This window comes from Lepisosteus platostomus, chromosome 3 (assembly GCF_059453375.1).
Source record: "Lepisosteus platostomus isolate fLepPlt1 chromosome 3, fLepPlt1.hap1, whole genome shotgun sequence".
Taxonomy (NCBI): domain Eukaryota; kingdom Metazoa; phylum Chordata; class Actinopteri; order Semionotiformes; family Lepisosteidae; genus Lepisosteus; species Lepisosteus platostomus.
In genome coordinates, this window is record NC_142613.1 from 24,030,203 (window position 1) to 24,051,458 (window position 21,256).

The 21,256-nt window shown below is 38.2% G+C and overlaps 1 protein-coding gene across 21 annotated transcripts in view; it reads right to left on the bottom strand.

The window, feature by feature from the left end:
- The window catches only part of afdna (afadin, adherens junction formation factor a), a 165,036-nt gene that overhangs the window by 17,528 nt on the left and 126,252 nt on the right, over positions 1–21,256 (bottom strand). For 13 of the 21 annotated variants that reach the window (XM_088625059.1, XM_088625056.1, XM_088625053.1 and 10 more), the window contains 7 exons: positions 10,012–10,077; positions 8,359–8,432; positions 7,266–7,384; positions 4,981–5,193; positions 4,105–4,196; positions 3,517–3,708; positions 1,021–2,130 (listed from right to left, as the gene is read on the bottom strand). In XM_088625059.1, coding sequence (XP_088481185.1) covers positions 1,021–2,130; positions 3,517–3,708; positions 4,105–4,196; positions 4,981–5,193; positions 7,266–7,384; positions 8,359–8,432; positions 10,012–10,077 — 1,866 coding nt within the window. The remainder of the gene's footprint in view (positions 1–1,020; positions 2,131–3,516; positions 3,709–4,104; positions 4,197–4,980; positions 5,194–7,265; positions 7,385–8,358; positions 8,433–10,011; positions 10,078–21,256) is intronic. The other 8 variants (XM_088625073.1, XM_088625054.1, XM_088625070.1 and 5 more) reach the window with 2 other exon arrangements.

Below are 21,256 nucleotides of genomic sequence, written 5' to 3' on the forward strand. Positions count from 1 at the left end.
ATTAGTACAGCAGTTACACCTATTACTTTTTGTCACGCTAATTTACTCCATTTAGCACTGCTGTCCAATTTAGAGCAGCAAATCCTTACTCACTCTGACAATAGACTGCACTACCCCAGGAGAGGGATGAGAAAAAAACACTTTGCCCAAGACACATGTCTTTATTAACACTGAGTGAAACACCAGCTGCTCTGCTCTTTCTGCCAGAGGACAGGCCCATAAGGCTTGTTGGTGTCCTGCCAGTGAAAGGAATCACCAGTACATGATCCAAACATCCTTGCTGCCAGCTTAATTCCACCTGGCTAAAGATGTACACTGCCACCCTGAGCAGCTGGACAGGCAGTTCAAACACCCGAGTCCTTTCCAAATCCTACAAATCAAATCACCTCTTTGCATGATGTCATTACTATCTGAGCACCCAGGAACCAAATGTTCCTTTATTAGTTATATTTAGAGGGTAATTTTTCAAATGGCATAACAATATCGTAGTCCTGTGTCATATTCACATGGCATCGTGGAAATCATTCAATCACTGTGAACTCCCACTAGGTTATATCTAACCTATATCTCTTTGAAAGTAGTGTAAAAATCCACTGGCATATTTCACTGACTTACCACAATGGTTCCTAATCAATTCTTACACTCTCAAATTATCATTCCCCTTGCACAATTTATAAATTTCAATGCTGCTATTACTGTCTTAATTGCATTCCCTCCTTTTTTCTCAAAATCCTCTTTTGGTTCTAAGCCCAGTGTTCCCACCTTCCAGTCTCTCTACATTATCTTTTCCACCCACCCCTTAACCTTCTGCCTTATTCATATTCATAAATAATGTTCCATGTTCCTCTGGTCAATTAGTCAGCCTTCACCGCCAATTCCTCTACTTTTCCTTTTTTTTTTGCTTCTTACTCTAACATTGGTCTCCAAACTGGCCACTGCCATCTTTCACTTCATAATTGCTTCACTTCTATCTTAACCCTTTTCTCCCACCTTCCCCGCCCTGTTTCTGTAGGACCTCACCCGCACTCTCTTCTCAGCCTCTAGCCGTTGCATGATCATCATGGTGTCCACATCCTCGTCGTCGTCTTCCTCCTCATCCTCCTCACTCTGCTTAGACTCCTGCAGCCGCTTCTGGAACTGCCACTCCAGCATCAGCTTGCGCAGCCGGTCGTTCTCCTCGGCTGTGCGCTCTGGCTTGGCCTGCAGCTCCTGGATCTCCTTGTCCAGCAGGTCCACAATATGCATCTGCTGCTGTTTCTCCAGTTTTTCTCGGGCATCCCGTTTCCAGGGGTCAGGAGAAAGGCTGTCGCTGGAGGACAACTCCTCCTTACTGATGGTGATGTACTGCAAGTCTCTGCGCTCAATGGTTCGAGGTTGCTGCTGGGGAAGCAGCTCCCGGATTACTGTCTCCTGCGGAGGAGGGGGCGCCCGTGGGATGCTGGATAACTTCTCTGGTCTGGGGGGCTGCTGCTGCTGAGGCGGGAGGTAGGATTGTGGCTGTTGCATCGGTATAGGTGCTGGAGGGGGAGGTAACTGCTGGTGTTGCGGCGGAGGAGGCATAGGCCCAATCTGCTGGTTGGCGAGAGGGACAGGCCCTGGAGGGTTGCGCATGTGGCCTAGTTTTCTCTCTTGTTCTCTTCTCTTCCTGTCCCTCTCCTCCTCCAGCCGCGCCTTCTCCTTCTCGTACCAACGTTGCTGCTCCTCCCGCTTCTTGCGGTCAGCTGCCTGTTGGGCAGGAGGGGGAGGAAGAGGCAGTTCGGCCTGGGAGTCAAACTCGGTTGCGTACTGTACAGGTGGAGGGGGTGGAGGTGGGGGTGGAAGGTCTGTGCGGATGGGTTGGGAGACAGCCACAGGAGCCGAGTGAGGGGCTATAGGTGTCTTCCAGCGGCCAGGCCCACTCTTGTGGTTGGGGGCGTTCTTAGAGGAAGAGGAGTAGTTGAGGTGCTCCTGGCTGGAGGTGCTCGACTCCACAGAGGAGGACACTTGGTGGTTCCAGTGTTCTCCGCTGCCATGCTCTCGTTGGTACTCTGCCTCTCGGTGCTGCAGGTGAGCCAGGTCCTCCTGGCGGCCCCTCTCCAAGTAATATAAACCCCTGTCATCAGAAAGCTCCTCCTGAGAGCGAGTGGCCCGCTGCGGGAGAGGACAGATGTGATAAACAACAGCTGGGGAAAGGATTTGAGGTACACTAGCAAATAAGACTGACCATGAATGAATATTACAGCGCCTCACAGCGATGTTATCATGAGTTAAAGCAGTTCATCAACTAAACAGTTTGTTCATGTCTACTTCTTAAAGCATTCCTATTATTAATTGCAGATTGATTTTTAACCCATTAACTAGCATGCTACCTGTCAAAACACCAAAATTTACAAAACTGGTTGAGACTGTTTTGTTGTTTAGACAAGGGAAATTTTCTATTGGCTCCACAACAAATTACGGGGATTTAAATCCTTTTGAAGAAATGTGTAGGTTTATGACATACTGTATAACAAGAAATTAACAGATCAAAACACCAGAAATTATAATTTAAAAAAAAATTGTTACAGCAAGTCAAGTTGATTAAATAATAATACAGAATGTTCAAGACCATTAGTATAATGACTTACTGAATGTGAATGTTCTAAGGTATGCAATTCTATACACTTTGTAATATTTTTTTCCACAGTTTAAATTCCTTTCTCCTTAGGTCCAGTGTTAAAGAAACAACTGTTTCTTATTTACCTGAACTCAAATACTGTCACACCTTGCTAAATAACATACGGCCTTGAACATACTAAGGCAACCACATCTAAACAAGCTGTCGACACACAGCACATGTCAGTAATTGTATGCCATGGCGTGTACTCAAGTGTTGTGTTCAATTACTTCCATAGGAGACAGCTAACAGCAGCAAGGAGATGTCAGCCTTTGTTAACTAAAACTAGAGGCTTTGCTTTAATATGACTACATCAGAATGCAAAATGTTCAAACACAATGAGCACACTCTCTTCCATAAAAAGTACTAACATTTCTGACATTTATAGTGAGATTAGTCACCAATGTCATCCTTAGACATGTCCTGAGTAATGAAGAGGATAATAATATTAGATTACTCCCTTAAAGAACTGACATCAAAACCCAGTAGATTTAGCATTTAGTCAGTCACTAACTTTAGTTAGTAAGTGTGACAACCAATATATATTGGACTTTTCTGATTTGGCAAATAGTAATTAAGGTTTCCTGTTTTTTCAAAACATTATAGACAAACATTTCAGGCTAATGTGTATGACTCCTGCATAGAGTTAAAAAGTTTAATGTCAGTGCACAGTAAGCACCTCCATCATTGGTTTTTGAGCACACTGGAGATGAATACACTAAACTTAAAAACTCAGCTAAATATGGGGTGGGCTCCACTACTTGGACCTGAGGAAACTGGTGGTTCTGACTGACTCTAGGTCCCAGAGAAGTGATTAGGAGTAACAGATATGTCTGGAAGGAATGCCAACAATGACACCAGACTTCAGTCCGCCTTCTTACCTGTATCACCATGTTGCCAGGGTGACGGTCATCATGCTGACCTGGGACTCCGTCCTCGTAGCTCTGCCACTGCTGCCCCGGGCCTGGGCCCATACGGTCCTGAGATTTAGGAGCTGGGAAGGTGAAGTACTCCCTAGTGTAGGTCTGGGTGGGAATAGGGTAGGCTTCAGGACGGGGAGGAGGGGGCTGATCCTGGGGGGGGGGAGAGGGATAAGGCAAAAAAAAAAAGATTTCCATTATAAAAAGAAAGGTCCACATTTAACTCCAATTCAAAACTGGCAACTCTGCTTAGAAGGGTTTAGACAGAATTATGATTAACATACATTTTTGCAAATTATTTTATAATCACCACAGCTGTTTTCATATTAAATTTAGAATTTTAATCAAAGCAATTAATCTGTGGCAAATGGTTTTGCTGCTGCTTTTGTTATTTTATATCTTATCTAATAGCAGAAAATGAGGATTTATAATAACAATAATAGACTACAGAAGCACATGATTTCACTGTTGCCCTCGTCAGTAATTGAGTGGGAGAAGTTATGAAACAGCTACAAGAACAGAGATTATGTCACACAGAATTCCACTTACGTCGGTGCAGAGGTTGCCAGTCGAGACTGAGGTGATTTTCGCTGTCGGTCCCCCTGAATAAACAGGCATTCCTCCTGGGCTCTGGGGCTGGTCTGTGGAAGAGAAAGTAGCTATCAATGTAAAGAGCACGTTTTTCCTCAGAACTCACAAATAAAATTTATTAAAAATAAATAAATATAGCACTGAATGTATGCATCGTACACACCCAAAAAGAAAGTAGAATGGTTTTACTTAACTTCTTTGAAAACTATTTCAAATCACAGTTGGAATATAAAGCTCATTTTTATTGTGGGAAAAATTCTGTGTAGGAGTTGCAGACTATACTTTATAAATATATTGCAAACAAGGCTATTGACACAGTCATATTCATTAAAGGACCACTTATAAACAGTATGAGAACAATCTAACTTGTTAGAATCTACGCAATCAATCAAAACCCAGTAACAGTTTCCACGTAGTTTTGATCATTTATAATCAAAATTATTTTCTATCATTTACAAGATTTTTCAATCCACTAAAAAAGGTACCTTAATTACATACTTTAATACATTACCTCATAAGTATACATATTTATTTTATGTTACTTTGTGCTTGCAAAAACCACAAATATTTTAAAACCATAACAAAAAGTGAGAGTCAAATTTGTAGAAAGGAACACAAAAGAATGAATTCTACAATTGGTAAAACAGATTGACATTAGACCCATCTATTAATTCCCACCTAGATGCACTCAGTTAGCTACAACTTGTGGAATAATGATTTAACATCATGAAGTTTCAAAATACTTGAGGTGCTTAAATGCATTCCTCAGTCACCCATCACTTTCCCAACCACTATAGATGCTCCCAATGATAATGCAAAGAGGGGGCGTCTGACCTGGGCCGTACTCACTGGCCACATTGGGGCTAGAACGGTGGTCAGCCCTGTTCTTCAGCAGCCTCTCCTCACCGGTTATTTTCTTTGGTTCGTGATACTCGCCCCACGGGCCCTGGGGACTTTCTGGAGAGCCATTCTGCGCAGAGTTGTTGTAGAGCTCAAAGCCCTCACTCTTTGGTCTGGGTTTACCTGAGCCGCGGCCACGGTCTGATGCTGTGAAACAAGAGAACAAAATGAAACATGTGGGCATGTCTGACACTGATCCTTACTTGTTTTCTGCTTGGTCTGATTCAAGCAGGGAACCCTCAGCTTGCCACAGCACAGCAACCCTTGGATCTTGCTGGGTACATGTGAGCTCCCCGCCTTCAAACGGTGCAAACTCTTCCGTAAGGTATGTGGAGCTCACACATTTTAAATGAAAACTGGCTATGATAGATAGGTGAGGCAATGGACTGTGCACTCAGTTCTTCATTCGCCCTGCGCAGAAAGTTGCTTGAATCAGATTGAGCTAACTGACAAGTGGCAACTCTAAACTGGGAACTTAGGTTGCAGAAAAATAAAAATAAAAGGAGATTTAAAAGACCATCAGCTAAATGCCTGGAAAAGGATCACATGGCTTTTAATGGAGCACTATTTTGTTGTCCAAAATACAGGATGTAATATTAAGCAATTTATGAAATTTCTAAAAACATCTTTGTGTTTCTAGTGAGGATCCACAGACTAATTTCATCTGGTTCAAGTCCAAACTCCATGAAGAACACACTGCAATTCTGCTACAATTAACATTAATAAAAGTAAACACTGACATTTTTGTATCTATCTTTCAAAAATGCAAAAGAAAACTCAGCCTTTTAAAATATAACACCAAACATATCTGTCTTGTTTCGTCTTGCAACAGCTTGAGAATCTACTTTATTCTGCACCTAACAGGTTAGTTCTAAAAATAGAGGCATTTCACTTTCCTAAAATAGCTTTTAAATTGTATGGTCTTTAAATTTTATTGTATGGTCTAGGCAGCATGTTGACATATGGAGGATATTATCTGTTAATAGGTAGCTGATAGCCAATACTTATGCCAAAGGTGCCTCATTACTCACTCAGTCAAGCAGTCAAGTTGTGTGGATTTCATTAGCATTCCTAACCTTTTATGGCAGTGTCAAGCAAGGAATAACATTCCACAAGATAATTCTGCTCAACTACAATATTTCTATCTACCGGGATTGTCTTTGGATTCTGCTCTGTGTAAAAAAGGTCTTCAACTTTCTTGCTGGTAAGAGCATTAACCAATTAAAGGATAAAAATACCCTCAGACAGTACAGAAGTTGTCAGCAGTGGACACGTAGACTCATGACACTTAAGGTACCATTTATTTCACAGTCCAACACAAACAACTCTTTAACCATTTGACGTCTGCTCACTACGACATGTCAGTGACCATATGTTCATTTCACCTTTTCTAAGGTACTACTTACCAATTTCTGTAAGACTGTCTTCTCAACAAAACCTCACTTCTATGTTATCTACAAACACACCTACAATTTATGCTAACCTTTGCTTTTGACCAATACACTTTTGCTCCACACCAAACATATGGAAAGTAAATACATAAGTAATGTAACTGGGATAACTGGTAATTTAACTGGGAAATGGTACAGTTATAAGAAAATAAGAAAAAATGACAAGAACAGGACATTTATCAGCTCTTCCATGCTCATTATTTTGCTACACACATAGTGAATCAATCACAGTATTAAGTCTAGACTTGAAAAATCCCCACTCTTTCTGCTTCCACTATGTGTTATTGTAATGTATTCTATACATCAATAACTATGTACTAAAGTATTCTTCAAATAAGATCTCTCTGTAACATCCCTTTTCATTTTCGCCAATTATAACATAATTGCACAAATCTGATTCTAGTTTGTCCCTAATGGTATTTTATTTAATATGCATGTTAAACGACTGACCTATAATACTACCTTGATTAGTACATTCCTCTTTTTGAATAATGGTATTACATTGGCAATTGTCCAGTCTCCTGGAATTTCTCCAGTTTTCAATTACATAAAAATGGAAATGACCTTGCTGATCTCTTTCAACAAAAGCCTGCTTGGGTATTTAACATCTGGACCTGATCACTATTTGGTTTTAAGGTTTCTAATTTGTCTAATACTTCCATTTCTGCTCAGTGTTCTAGCTTATGACTGGGGCTTAATACGTTGACACTAATCCAGTGGAGTTAGGAAGAGTGCTCAGTGATCCTTAAAGACATGAATAGTACTTACCTCTCTGCATCATTGGTGAGGGCTGGTTGAGCAGTGTGGCCAGTCCATGATAAATTGCTCCCTGCTTGGCAACCTCTAGTGTTACAACAGAGCCTGTTCGTGTCATGAGCTCAGCAGCCCTAAAAGAAAATTTGTTTTAATTCTAACACTTAATGTGCCCAAGAGGTCTTACAGGTCATACTTAATACAAGACACAATTTATAAAAATGTGTGTTTTTGAGTTAAATTGTTCACAAAATTCTGGATGGGTCATCTGTGATCCTTGAAGGCTCAGGGCACTCATTTCACATAATCTGTACATTATTTAACTGAACAAATATTTTGATTAAGTGGTGTGTATGTTTAGGACCTACTGTTTTGAGAACGACCTATAAAAAACTTTGTGACTCTTTAAGATCTGGACTGGCCATGCCCACTCTAGTTAACAAATGACATATTTGTTGGCTGCAACAAGGCTTTTCTTCTGGCAACTTTTTCAAAGGGAATAAAGAACAAAGAAAATTCCAATTAAATCTTGTTCACTCTTGCTATCCATTCAAAAATGTACTTCAGGCTTTCTAATTTCGTAGTTTTAAATTAAAAACGTAGATTAAAGGTTAAATTCTTTCAGTAGCCTAAGTCATACACACTGGATGGGACTCCAGTCCATCACAGGGCACACACAGACACAAACACACACACTCACACTATGGCCAATTTCCCCAGAAGCCAATTAACCTAAAGTACCAGTATGTTTTTGGACTATGGGACCCAGAGGAAACTTATGCGATCCATGGGAGAACAAAGGAACTCCTGATAAATAGCACCCCTGGAATTGAACCTGGGGCTCCAGCACTCCGAGACAGCAATGCTAACCATTGTGCCACTGTGCTGTCTAATCACCAGTAATGTTGTAGTAAATTATAAATATTTCAAACTGAAACAGACCATTTTGTTAGAACCCCTCTATCAGAACCTCAAACATCATACAATGAAAATATTCTTTAAAGAAATATGGCATGGAGAGGCTGTAATAATGTTTTTACATGACTACAAAACCTTGTTACTGAAAGTGCTGATGAAACTGTTGAGTGTGACAAGGGGTACATGTTACCTTTCTTGAGAAAGGCCCACAAGGCTACGCCCATCCACACTGAGTAACTGGTCTCCTGCCGCCAACCGGCCATCCTAGAGGGAAAAAAATGTAGGTTTCACTTTAGGCTGGTATAACCCAATGCAGCTGAAATACAACACGTTACATGTAACTGGCTCCAAAGTTGTACTTGATACTTGTCTAATCATCTTTTTTTTATAAGTGACTATGATGAAAGAAGCTCACTTTTCAAGCTATACAATGATTAAAGAACACTACTTTGCTCTTCCAGTCTCTATGCCACAGACTGCTGGTTCCACAAAATAAAGACATTTTATCTGAAGACACAGTTCCTGTTAAACTCGGCAAAGTACTGAAGTGCAAAAAAAACAGCTTTGAGGATACACTTAAAATATGTGCTTTTTAAACACATTTAAGAAATATTAGATCAATTAACAGGTCAGTCAGTGTGCATCTTTATTCAGTGATTAACTCCAAAGGCTCACTGAATTCTCTATCAGCCTGAACAAACAAATTAACCTGTTTTGATAATGTACTGTAAGTAAAAAAACAAGCAACTCTAGTTCTGTGCTCCTGAGATGGACAAAACTTTGACAATGAGACATACGTAAAGCGATGTAAACTTAATTTGTGTTCAACTACATTATTTTAAAACTGGTTTAAGCATAACATGCAGGGCTATATACTCTATATGTTTACTACTATGACCGATGACAACAGTATAGCTGATTTTCATCATGTATTTTATACGTACAGGGGACATTTTTGTGAGAGACCAATTGACAAACAAATGTATTTCAGTGCCATTTTGATGGATTCAAGTGAATTTCTGGTAAAATCTCACAGAAAACAGATTAAGAATTCCCTCCCACTCTAACACCACTTCTAGGCTGCAGTCTTTTGTGCATGTTGTGATGTAGTAATAAAAAGCAATGCATTTAATTTAAGGTCATATTTGTTTATACATAGATTTCTAGGATTTTATTTCTTCAAAAAAGCAGAATCACTATTTTATGTAGCACCCATACATGCAGTGCTGAACAGAGCACAGGCACATCCCTTAAATGTAGTAAAAACCACAGGGTAACTGTCTTTGTCGAGAGCTAAGAGTGCCCCAACAGACTGGTTAGTAATATGATCCTGAGTTGAACCCAGAACCTCTTGGCCATACAGCTCAACCTGTTTTTGGGCATGTGCCTTTACTGACTGAGTCACCAGAGAGGTCTGACTTTTATTTTCACATTATAATCCTGTATATCAGTCATCTTGAATTCAGCTAAATAGATTGAACTAAATGTGCAAAAGCCAAACTTGAACTGGATTTGAAGAGACTTACAAATAACTTACAATAATATCTCCAGTAGAAAGAGTCTGTAGCTTGTAATTCTTGCAACTGATCACCCCTCATTGTAACGAGCGTCTTATAAAACTACAAAATAATGAGACTGCATAATGGAAGAGACAATTTAAAATAATTAAATAAAATACTAAGTTTACAGTGCTGCTTAATATTTCTTAGGATGGAGCAAAGCACATTATGAAGTTATGTTTTCCACCCCAACTGACACTTTAAACTTGAAGATCAGTGAAAAGTGTTTTCCTCTCAACTGCCAGGTTCAGCCACAGGCTCAAAACCAGACCATTGACACTCACCATGTCAGCAGCTCCACCCTTCACAACAGACTTGATGTAAATTCCTAGTTTGTCCTGTCCAGCACCCTAGAGAAAGGAAAAGAATACATTCAGTAGGGGAACATATGCACAATTACATTTTTGATATGATGCCTCACTGTATTGAAATAACGTAGTTCAAAAATAAAGTTCACCTGTTGTAAATCACTCAGACCTGTTGTGTTGGCTTTTTCATTGTCAATGCACAAATGCAAGCAGTCATAAAATTCTACAACTTCAAAAACAGATTAATCACAATTGAGATGTTTCACTTGTAGCATTCCTACTTTTAATAATTAACACACCTTTTTAATTATATACCCCAGAATAAGAGGGCAGCATGAGATTGTGGGTTGTTACTAATATCTTAAATATATCCTACTGGCGAGTCACAGGTTTTAACTTGACTATGTAACAACTTACTTTTCCTCCATTTTCAAAAGTAAGTCTGACAAACTTAAAGAAGCCAAGAACTGTTATGAGTCTGAAGTCCCCTCCAATATGACATCCTTTAGTGGGAGCTTCAGTCTCGGGGATAGAAAAAGTTAGACCTTTCTCCCCAGCTTTGGAGATTCCCCAAGCCACCCTTAGAAACTGAATAAGCACAAACAGCTGGAGAGTTTAAAGGTCATCTAATCCACGTCCCTGCTGTTGCTTATATTAGTTAAGAAATGTGGCATCTGGAGTCAGTACTGCCAGCCCACATAAGTCTATAAATCCAGGAAAGCTAAGAAAGTCCGCTGGACGGCCTTCTGCAACCACCTGGAACAACACCATGTATGTACTTCTCAGAATTCCTCCCTTGGGCTTCCTGTGGATATGAGGACTCAGCTTCACTACAGTCGTCCTGGCAGGGGTTACTTACTGAACAACCCCACAGCACTAGATCGCCGAGCTGGCCATTTGAGTCGAATTCTGTCTGGAAACAACACGCTGCAGATTTACAGCATGATATTCCACTCTGGAATACCCACAAGGCCTGTCTCAACATCAGTCCATAAAGACCCCCGTGCACCAGACATTATTTTAGGCCACGGGAAACAGTATGCAGAAAAGGCAGCACTATGGTATTAGTTGGTACAAGTAAAAATACATTCTAGAAAGGGGTCAACATTCTGAAAAGATAATTTGATATGCTTAGGGTGTTCGTTAGAATACATGCTTTCCTTTTGTTTTTCAGACATTGTTACAGTATAGGCTCAGTTTATGCCACAACACATCTTTCTCTTCTTTACTACAAAGTATAAATAGTATAAATGTATTTTCTTTCTATCTCTTGTACTGTCAACATTGTGCTAGGCCTTTAAAACAGAAATAAAGTGGTTATTGTGGCATAAACAAAGATATCTTAATTTAATGGCATTTCCCCACTCTCCCCCTTGTGCTGATACTGCTATATTATAAACTACAAATCATGTAATTTATTATTACACTACTTTCAGGCAGCTAAACTAATAAGGAACTAATTCTTTTGTAGAATGCTGAAAGCACTTATTTCAGGTGAAGGAAAAATGGACTGAAAAGTTGTCTGCACAATTCATTCCTAACATGCTTTGTAGATTTCAGCATTGAGTTAACTTTGAATTGTTCCTTCTAAGATCAATTAAGAGTGTCAAATACTAGGTACCTCCAAAGACTGCAGTGGGATTTTAGCCACTCACTGTATTCATTACTAGTAAATAACCAAACTCTGTCCCCATATTCTGATTTAACAATTTTGGCAAACATAAAAATAAATATCATCAGTACTGCTAGTACTGTATACAGGTTTCCAGCCACAAAAATCCCCAGGACAATTCCAAGGAGAACAAACATTTTAATAGCTGTTTTGGAAAAAACTGTTAATGTTTAACCCTCTAAAGAGAGTTAAAAATGATCTGCTCCTTTTGAAGAACAGTGTTTATCAATTGCTTTTTGAAAGTTAAAAAATGAAGAAAACAATATGGATTACTCTTCCAAAACTCTGGTCCTTTTAAAGTAACTGCAAATAATACTGCAAATACAAATCAGCTAGACAGCATCTTGTTATACCTCCACAAAAGAACCTGTATGCAGTCAACAACCCTATAGTTCTTGCAGAACTACCACAAATAATTTACGTTATAGCACAATATTGTACTCTAAGTTAAAAACCTACTAGCTCATGAAAAATTCATGCAAGTGAAAAAACAATATACAGCACTTAAATGTCCCTTATAGAACACATATCATGTTATAAATTCTGTGTCTTAAAAAGCCTATGTACTCAAAGAGAGTTTGTCTTAGGGTAAGAATGAAGCACATGATTAACTTTGGTATGTTGACAGAGAGAGATTACTGCAAACATTTTCCAAATACCCCTCAAATCCACTCTAACTCTCTGCCCAAGAAGACTTTGAAATTGTTCTGACCAAAGAATATCCTTAAACTTTACTAGCTCAGTATCTCGCACATTAAAGCTCAATAACTAAAATTCAGTTAAATTTAATTTCTTAGGGGACTTCAGGGCTGCGAAACTGAGAGTGTATTATGTATCAGAATCAGAAATGTTACAGTACTGAGGGTGCATGTTTTACTGAAGGTTTTTGAAAGAATGTATAGTAGATACAATAGATATATTTTCCACTTCTCTTTTTATTGCAGTTTCCAGAATCTGACTAAATAAAAGCAAAATAACCGTCAACATGAAGTGACCAGTTAACCACTCACTGCCGCCAGGGGGGAAACCAAATTGTACAGAAGAAATAAAAATGTTCCCTGTCACTCTGTTATCAGAAGGTCAGCACTCTTCCTTAAAGATTTTTGATGTACCTGCATTTTTTAATTTGGACAATATCTCACTGTAAAAATGTATCATAAAAAGAATCATAAATGTCCAATGTTTATCCTCAACTTTTTAAATAATAAAACAGATCTGAAAATTGCCTAGAAATGATCTTTGTGCAATCAAAAGACAGAAAACACATTTATGCCAAGAAAAAGTACAATGATAACATAAGCAGTGAAAGTCATGCTTTAAACTTCCCTAGCTAAAACACTGACGGACACTACTGAAACTATGCAGAATAGCACTGACACAAAAGAATAGCTAGTTAACTACCATCAGGTAACACAGGTGGAGTCCACACAGAAGGGTGAGTTACAGAAGCCTGGCCCAGTAACATGATCTGCCTGAGAAAGCTGAGTGGCTTTTCAGCTCCAGCTCTCCGCAATGGCCAGTGATCTTTACCTGTTGAGTTCATTCACTGGCAAAACAACATGGCTGCCTTGTTAGGTCAAGGGGTTGTTCAAGTAAAGGATAAAATAATTTACATTTTTATCTTTGGCATCTTTTTCAAGCATATTATTAAGTAACTGAATAATTGCATGACTGTTTACACCCATCTTCATTGCAAACACTACTATATTGGTTAAAATACTCATTTTTTGTTACTCAAATAATTTGTATCATTAGTGAACTGCAGAAAAAGTCTCTCAATAGCTTTAATGACAAGAGCTCATGAAACACCAAGACAGCATCTCTCAATTGTGTTCACCGGAAATCAATATAGAGGAGTCAGACAAATGACATCTCAATAAGGCCTTATTGATCACAAAGTGATTCCTCTACTTAAAAAGACAGAAAATCATAGCACTGTGACAACAATGCTTGTTCAATCAGTAAAGGAAGTAAAGGAGAAAAAGATAAAGAGAACAATTTTATTAAGTAATTATTTAATATAACAGAGAAGAGATATCAGTAGTATGATCTGTAAAAGTAAGCTAAAAATGTAATATATTATATGTAATATAATATATTCTGTTTGGGTCAACTACTAATTGTGCTTGCTTAGACTGCAGGTTAGACCTTATAGTATAAACACTGGTAGTTTTTGCCTAGTCTTTGCCATTTACTGCAATTCTCCAAGCGGTGGTGTTTACTGGCTGGGTGGTATTGGATTTCATGCTCAGCTACATATGCCACCAAGATTCAAGGCACTTGTTAGGTGCCTGCAAGCTCACAGTGTGGCTCATAGTGTGTTCCAGTTAATGGTGCCTCTCCACTCGACTCACACCTGAAGAAGGCTCCACAGCCGAAACATTGTGTTTTCTTTCTTCTTTTTTTCAGCATGGAATAAACCTATTACTTATTCTGTACTGGTGCATAAAGGTCAGAGCAATAAAAATGAGCTGATTAACAAATGGCAATTCAAGTGAAGAGGGGAAAATTAATAAGTACAACCTGCAATTGCAGGTTTAGAAAGAAAAGGTGTTATTCAATGATGTGCACAAAATACCTATGTTAAACTCAAATTGATCCAAACATACCGAGTATTTGTTTAGTTTATCAGCTTCCTAAATGTGGAAAAATTTGTAAAAATTGCATGCATAACTGCTTGGAATTTTCTTTGCATTGCAGAAAAAACTCAAATCATCCAAATACAGGCATAAGGAGACAATTGCATACTGTGTGCTGACTCATCTTTAAAATAAATGCACTGTTACTAGCTGTGAGTAGCACCCATGCTCATAAAATGCACTTCAGAAAATGATTTTTCCTTAGTTGCTTCTGTTTTATATATATCAAGTCACTAATTCAAATTAGCATTTAAGTAACTCAAACTCACAATAAATTGTGACTCCACCGTTTTCCCTTTCAAATAAGTAATTTTTCATTTCTCAATTCCTTCAGTACCAGTGCATGCAAAGTAGTAAACCAGAGTACTGTTTGCAAAATTTTACAATGCTGTATTAACTGCAGTTAACACTTTCATGTCTCTCCAAGAAAATAACCAGCCATTTAAAAAACATGCATGTTTCATATTAAATCCAATCCCTTAAGAAACACCATATGTGAACTTCTAGTTAATAATCTAGGCATGCAATTCATCTGTTTTTTTAAAACCCTTATATTTCAAAGTTCTTATGCAGTATTCCTGTCTCCTGGCAAGAAAATAATTCAAAAAGCACAATCCCAGATCCAATACTTACGCAATACAGATAAACACAGCAGCACAAAGCAAGGATAACATACCGACTGCTGAGCAGCTCATTTAATTTTATGCTTGTTTTCCCCAACTGCAGCAATTTCTTAAGTAGCAGGAAGAGATGTTCACTCCACAGATCTCAGACTACAGTCACTCAGTGAGTCAGCAGCACTTGGCAAAGAATTATATTCTGGTCTTGTGCTATGGCTCCACAGTTACTGTAACTTGAGCTCACTAAACAGCAGGACAATAGCTGAACCCACTGCTTTCTGACAGGGATGCCAGGAGAGAAGCACAGTTGTTTATAAAATGAAAATGCAGGAGACTGCAGCTGATAAAATGTTGTCAGTTTCATTCAGAGTTTGTGTATCTAATGGTTTACTGCATCATCTTTAATTGCAGGGGTTCATAAAAATATTGCTACATCAGCATGAAATGCATACAATGAACAAGACTTAAAGTGGACTGCATGCTACTTTATCAAAACGAATATGGCAGAATGCCCACTGCCAGGACTTTACTGCCCTTTTCACATTGCAGTGCAGTACTTACTTAAATTGAAGCAATGCCTTACTGCTACAGTGTATCATATATGTTTATCACAAATTCATCTCCTGTGGCAGTACGCTCAATTAATGCATCACCGTTAAAAGAACAAAACTGTTGAATCACTCAATTTTATACAATATTAAGAATATAACAAACACCCAGGAGTAGGCCACATTTCCAAGGATGCTGAAATTACTGAAGAACATTCAGATCTTTTCTAAATTTCTTAATGTCATTTCTATGAGGTCCTGTTGTCATGTGTTGTAGACAACAAGTAAACTGCACCCAGTGTTCTCAAATACAAGAACATGAAAATATATTTTCTGTTATAAAAAGGAAGAGAAAGGAAGAGTTTTCACGTATTAAAAGGAATAGTATAAATGGAACACATAGCACACACAGTACCTTTACAGGTATTGAGTGCAGTAATCTTCAAGATGTGATGAGGAAAATGCATGAGTGCAAATTCAGAACTGAGACTCTGGCCACAGGGAATGTTCTAGAAGCTCTGAGGATGCCTTCTGGCCAGGTTTGTCCTGGTGCCACAAGTACCAAAGCACCCAAAACCTTGGATGGACAAACCTCAGACAGGGTAAGTGAATAAAGTAGGAGACAGTGCTTATCAACAATAAGGAATGGATATAATGTATAATTAAAGAATATTTCCAATAATATGAACAATTGATAAACAACACAAAATAAGGAGCTTATTGACAAAAACATGAACCATCCATAAAGTGAACCATCCAAGAAAAAGTAAAATACATTTAGCAACTTAAGCCACAATAAACAGTGACTCAGACACATACAGAGGAACAAAAGCAGACTTAGCATACTCTCTCTTCACCATATCAACAGCTTTTAAGGAACAGGTCTTCTTAACAAGCAATTACCCATAACTATTCCAGTGTATCTTGAAGTTTGTCCTTTGTGAAGTAAACACATTTTCTATGTACCTACTGTACACCTTCACTATTAAACAAGTACAAATCTATGTTGTTGTGCATAATCTGTGTGGTGCATTCATTACTACAAATTCACATTTGATTTAAAATTGTAATTTATGTTTAATTAAAAATAAAATTAATCATTTAGGATATGTATGTAATTCTTAAAACATTTTCCTTTCAGTCTTTGCACATAGGAGAAAAAAAAGCTAAGTTTTTGCTTTGAAGGGAATGCTCTGAAGACTACTATAAGAGTAAGCTTTTTACGGCTTTCCATTGTAAACCAGAGAGAAGAGGTTAAAAGTACATCAGACTTTCACTTGTGGTAAAAGGCCACTCTGAGACATACAATATTCACCTCAGCCAAAATCTCCCACATACTCAGCATGGCGCTTCTCTCACTCTTAAATTCTTGAACTTAGGAAGGCACAGCAAATGAAAAGCAAGCAGCAATCAGTCACACACTTATGGAACTGCCCAGTGAATGCCTCCTGATTGAAAATATTAACGACCATATGTTTGAAACATGTACAGAACCTTCACAGTGGTAGAAGTCACGAATGGCCAAGGTGTTAGATCTATATTACATTAAAACATACAATGCATTTTCCAGTTGAGAGTGTATAAAATTATTTACAGACTGTTACATTTACTGTAGGTCTATATTTAGCACAGTTAAAAAAAAACATATGTCTAATAAAAGGTATATTCATAAAGTTGTCAGACAGGCTGTCAAGCATAAAACCTTATATAAATTACGTTTAAAAATCTATATTTGTATGTTTTCAAATCTTTTGGAAGCACAAGCTTCGACTAGCAGGGTGCATGCCAATACTATTTTCCCTTTGAATCATATTTCAGCAGTAGCCGTGCTTTGTACTAAATCACTCATTCTCAGCTGCAAAGCCTTATGTAATTTATCAGTGAAAGAAGTGATGCACTTTGAAATGAGCAGCTGCCTTAGTTAGAGCGTGTTTATTATTAGGGAAAAGGAAAAGAATGTAAAAACACATTATACACTCTATTGCATCTGCCCCTAGAAAAAAATATTTGAGTCACTTTATGAAAAATGCATACTGTCAGAGTGATACAGATAATGTTTGCCATTTGAAACAGTGTAGCCTTTTAACATACAACTGGAATGTAGAAGAATCCTACTACAGTACATCTCTTTTCTGCAAGGTGAGAGTTTTCTGTTATTGCACGTAATGAAACCAACTGAAGAAGGTGACAAAGCAAAACATCCAACTCTTGACTTAAGAAACTGCACCCATACTCTACTCCATGACATCTGCTCTGCACCTTGAACAAAGTTACTACCAGACAACATTATGAAACGTAATACCGATGTCGATTATCAGCATCAGCTCACTAGCTAGTTACAGTACACCCCTCTTTTCCTGTATCACCTGTACCTGTTTCCTTTCCTGAAAGCAAACCGCTGGCTGGGTGTTCATGATCCAGCCTTATTGATAAGGGGTTAACATTCGGGAATGCTTAGTAGAGCAAATACCACAGTTGAATCAGAAATGTTATCAATCTCTACATTACATTACAGAATGCACCAGCTTTGCCTTGCATATCCATTCCTTCTTTGTTTTCTTTTTTTGGGAGTCAGAGGAGTGGGAGCAGGAATGCTTACAGATGTACAACATTCTTCAAGAAGACTGCTCTGTGATTTTGGTTGAGTTCTTTAAACATAATGAATGTGGTATCTCTTGTTAAGGCAAAAAGTAATACAGATAAACAACAAGCCACAGGCATGAAAATAGGCTTAATGAAAGATGTCTGTTTTTGGACCTGCTTTGACAAGAGAACAGAGACCTGAGATTCCTGATTCATGATCTAAACACCTGAAGATATTTTTAAATGTCTTCACTTTTGAGTGAAAACTTGTCACAGAAACATTTTGGGCTATGCCTCTTGGCTCCTTAGTAAACAAACACATGGTTGTCTCCACCCAGACACTTCCTGTTCACGGAAATTAACTGTAACCTAGCTCTGTGAATACAGGAAATTGGAAGCAAAAGCAGGAGACCTGCCACTAAATTACCAAGATTGATGCGTACTTTCAAGGGACTTTTCCATCCTCATTGTCTTTCTTGATCAGTCCCCGCTTTTAAGCAACCATATAAACGTGATGCCAAATGAAGTGACTGTAAAGAAACTAACAGGAACCACTAGGCTATTTATGTAAATGGAGAACTGGCCAGTGGTTTCGTACACAAAAAACCTGTGTAAATTTTTTAAGTAGCGAGTTTTAACAAAAAATTAAGATGATAGTCTTTAAAACAAGTTTATGAAAAGTGACTTATCTCATTTTCTCTAAAATAGTAGCATCACAGTAGCACATTAACTGCTTATAGTCTGTAGAATCTGTAGGTTGTGTTATAGTCTTCTTTTACCATTAAAAACATCCTAAAAATTACATATATTCATATGGATCAGGACCTTACAGACAAATGCTTCAATTTGCATACTGTTATTTTACTTCAAGTAAACATTTGTAAACAGCATGAAGCAGTAAGGCTCATTAGTGTAGCAGAGACACTGGAATACAGAATAGCAGTGTCATATGTCAAAGACAAATGCGACAAGCTTGAATACAGAAATGTTTCAGAATGCCTATTGCACACGATAAAGCTGAAATACGTTGCTTTGTTTTTCCAAGTGTTAAAACAATTGTATTCCTTGGGAAATTGCATGCTGTTCCAGGCATTTGCAAATGATAATAAAAAAAACACCTAAAAAGGTCTTTCCTCGTTCTATAATTTCTTGTCATTGAGTGTGAAAAGCTGAGTCAGGTTCTCATGAATCAGACAAAGTAGGTCTCCATTTTGACTTTAGACGACCAGGGTCTTGCAGGAAGAATGGTTTATACTAGCCTCCCAACTCATGTACATGCTTCACACTTCAACACACTCTAGATGAGGATATGCACTACACACTGAAGAACTGAGAGAACTCCAGGACCCTTTACTGAAATACAAATAAGAAAGGAACAATCAGAAAACTAAAGATCTATACAAAAACAGATTCATCTTCAAAGAACAACATGCAACAGAGTTCAGAATTAGCCTTTTATGGTTTTTGAAACACCCCTCAGTGCACATAGTTGAGTTGAGTGTTTCAATCAATCTTGGTTTTCTGTCTTGGCCAGCTCTTTGAGCATAGCTACCCGTGATTCCTCTTACTTTGATCCACACTCTGTCATGGGGAATGCAAATATGGAGAATATCCTTTATTGTACTGCTTAAAATTACTTAAAATTTACTCTTCTTTCTTTGTGTTATTGTATCTGCTTTATCACACACTGCTCTACAAACTTCTTTCAGACTTCCCTAATTAAAAGCAACAGCAAGCCAATGCTGGTGTTTTTCAGATTTTCACAGAACCTTTCATTCTTTCTTTTCAAGAAAATACAGTTTACTGCATGAGCCATCCCAAAACAGTTTTTTAGATCTTAGTAGAATTTCAGTCAGGTCTCAGTACTAGTGTTTATTTTTGTTAAACTCTTGTTAATTAAAAGTTTTAAAACATTTGTAAAAGGAAAACAGAGTTGTTTGTCTAAACCGTGTTCTGACTCTGGTCTGCTACAGACGCAGCTGCACTTTTTATGTGGGTTTGAAGAGGAACTCCAGAGTACACACACAAAGCCCCCTCTCCTTTTTTGGTGCACGGCAGTGGGGGAACAAGAGCAGGAGCCAGGACTGGAGTACCCAGCTCACAGCCAGGACGTCAGAGGGAAATTATGGCTTCTGCACTTTGCAAAGCTGTCTTTCAGTTTTTAGGACTGAAGAGCAAAAAAACAGAGACCTAAGCTGAAACAAAAAAAACACCTGCTCTCAACATGCTCCACAGAACTTAGATGAAATTAGGAGTGAGAAACCAAAAACAAGAACAGACATGTATTTTATTAATGTGCAGATCACTAGGATAGTTCCAATGGCAGGTCTGCCTGCACTTTGTAGGACTTTTATTTTGTAATGATACAAACGTACATCCAGTCTAAACAAAACTGCGGATACAGTTGCACTATACTGCTGGCTTTCAACCCCGCTTGTGTGAGTAAATATTTAATAAGCGGAAGTGTTTTTAGATCTTCTCCTTCAGACTGTATTATGTAAACACAAAAGGGCCTTCAATGTTTGATTCACAATTTGTACATGAGGCACAACATGGTACCGGCGGACATTTGAAATTCGATTTTATTTTCATGGAAGCTCCATGAGCTTGAGAGATTTAGTACTAATTTGTACTGTTGGTCTGTTTGTTCCTAAAGTCACTATTTAACAAAACGTACCATCCTAAAAAAGAGTCTCTTTACCAGTTTACGTCAAACCCAATTTGAGAAAGCAAGTCTGATGAAATACTGTGACAAATGAAAACTGACAATTAGAAGTAACAGTTGATTTGGCAATCAAAGTAGTTGTCAAAAGTCATTTTGCTTTTACTTAGCAGCAAAGTGAGACTGATCTAGTTTAAGACACTAAATGACTTCTAGAGCCACTCAAAATTCCCCCCATTTAAACTGCTCCTATAACCTAAAAAGAAACAATGTGGATATAATTGTAATAAAGTCTAATATAGTGATATATGGCATACATTGTATCCTTAATCAGGGGGTTATATTTCTGAAGTTAAATCTGGAGTCACTTGGTCTAGATGCCATGTCCAGTTTCGGGATTGGAGCCATCAACCTCTCAAAACTATGTTTCACTGTTGTATTACTAGAACTGGCTGTGTACAGCAGTGGCTTACTAGAATTTTATGCTGTTAAGGGGG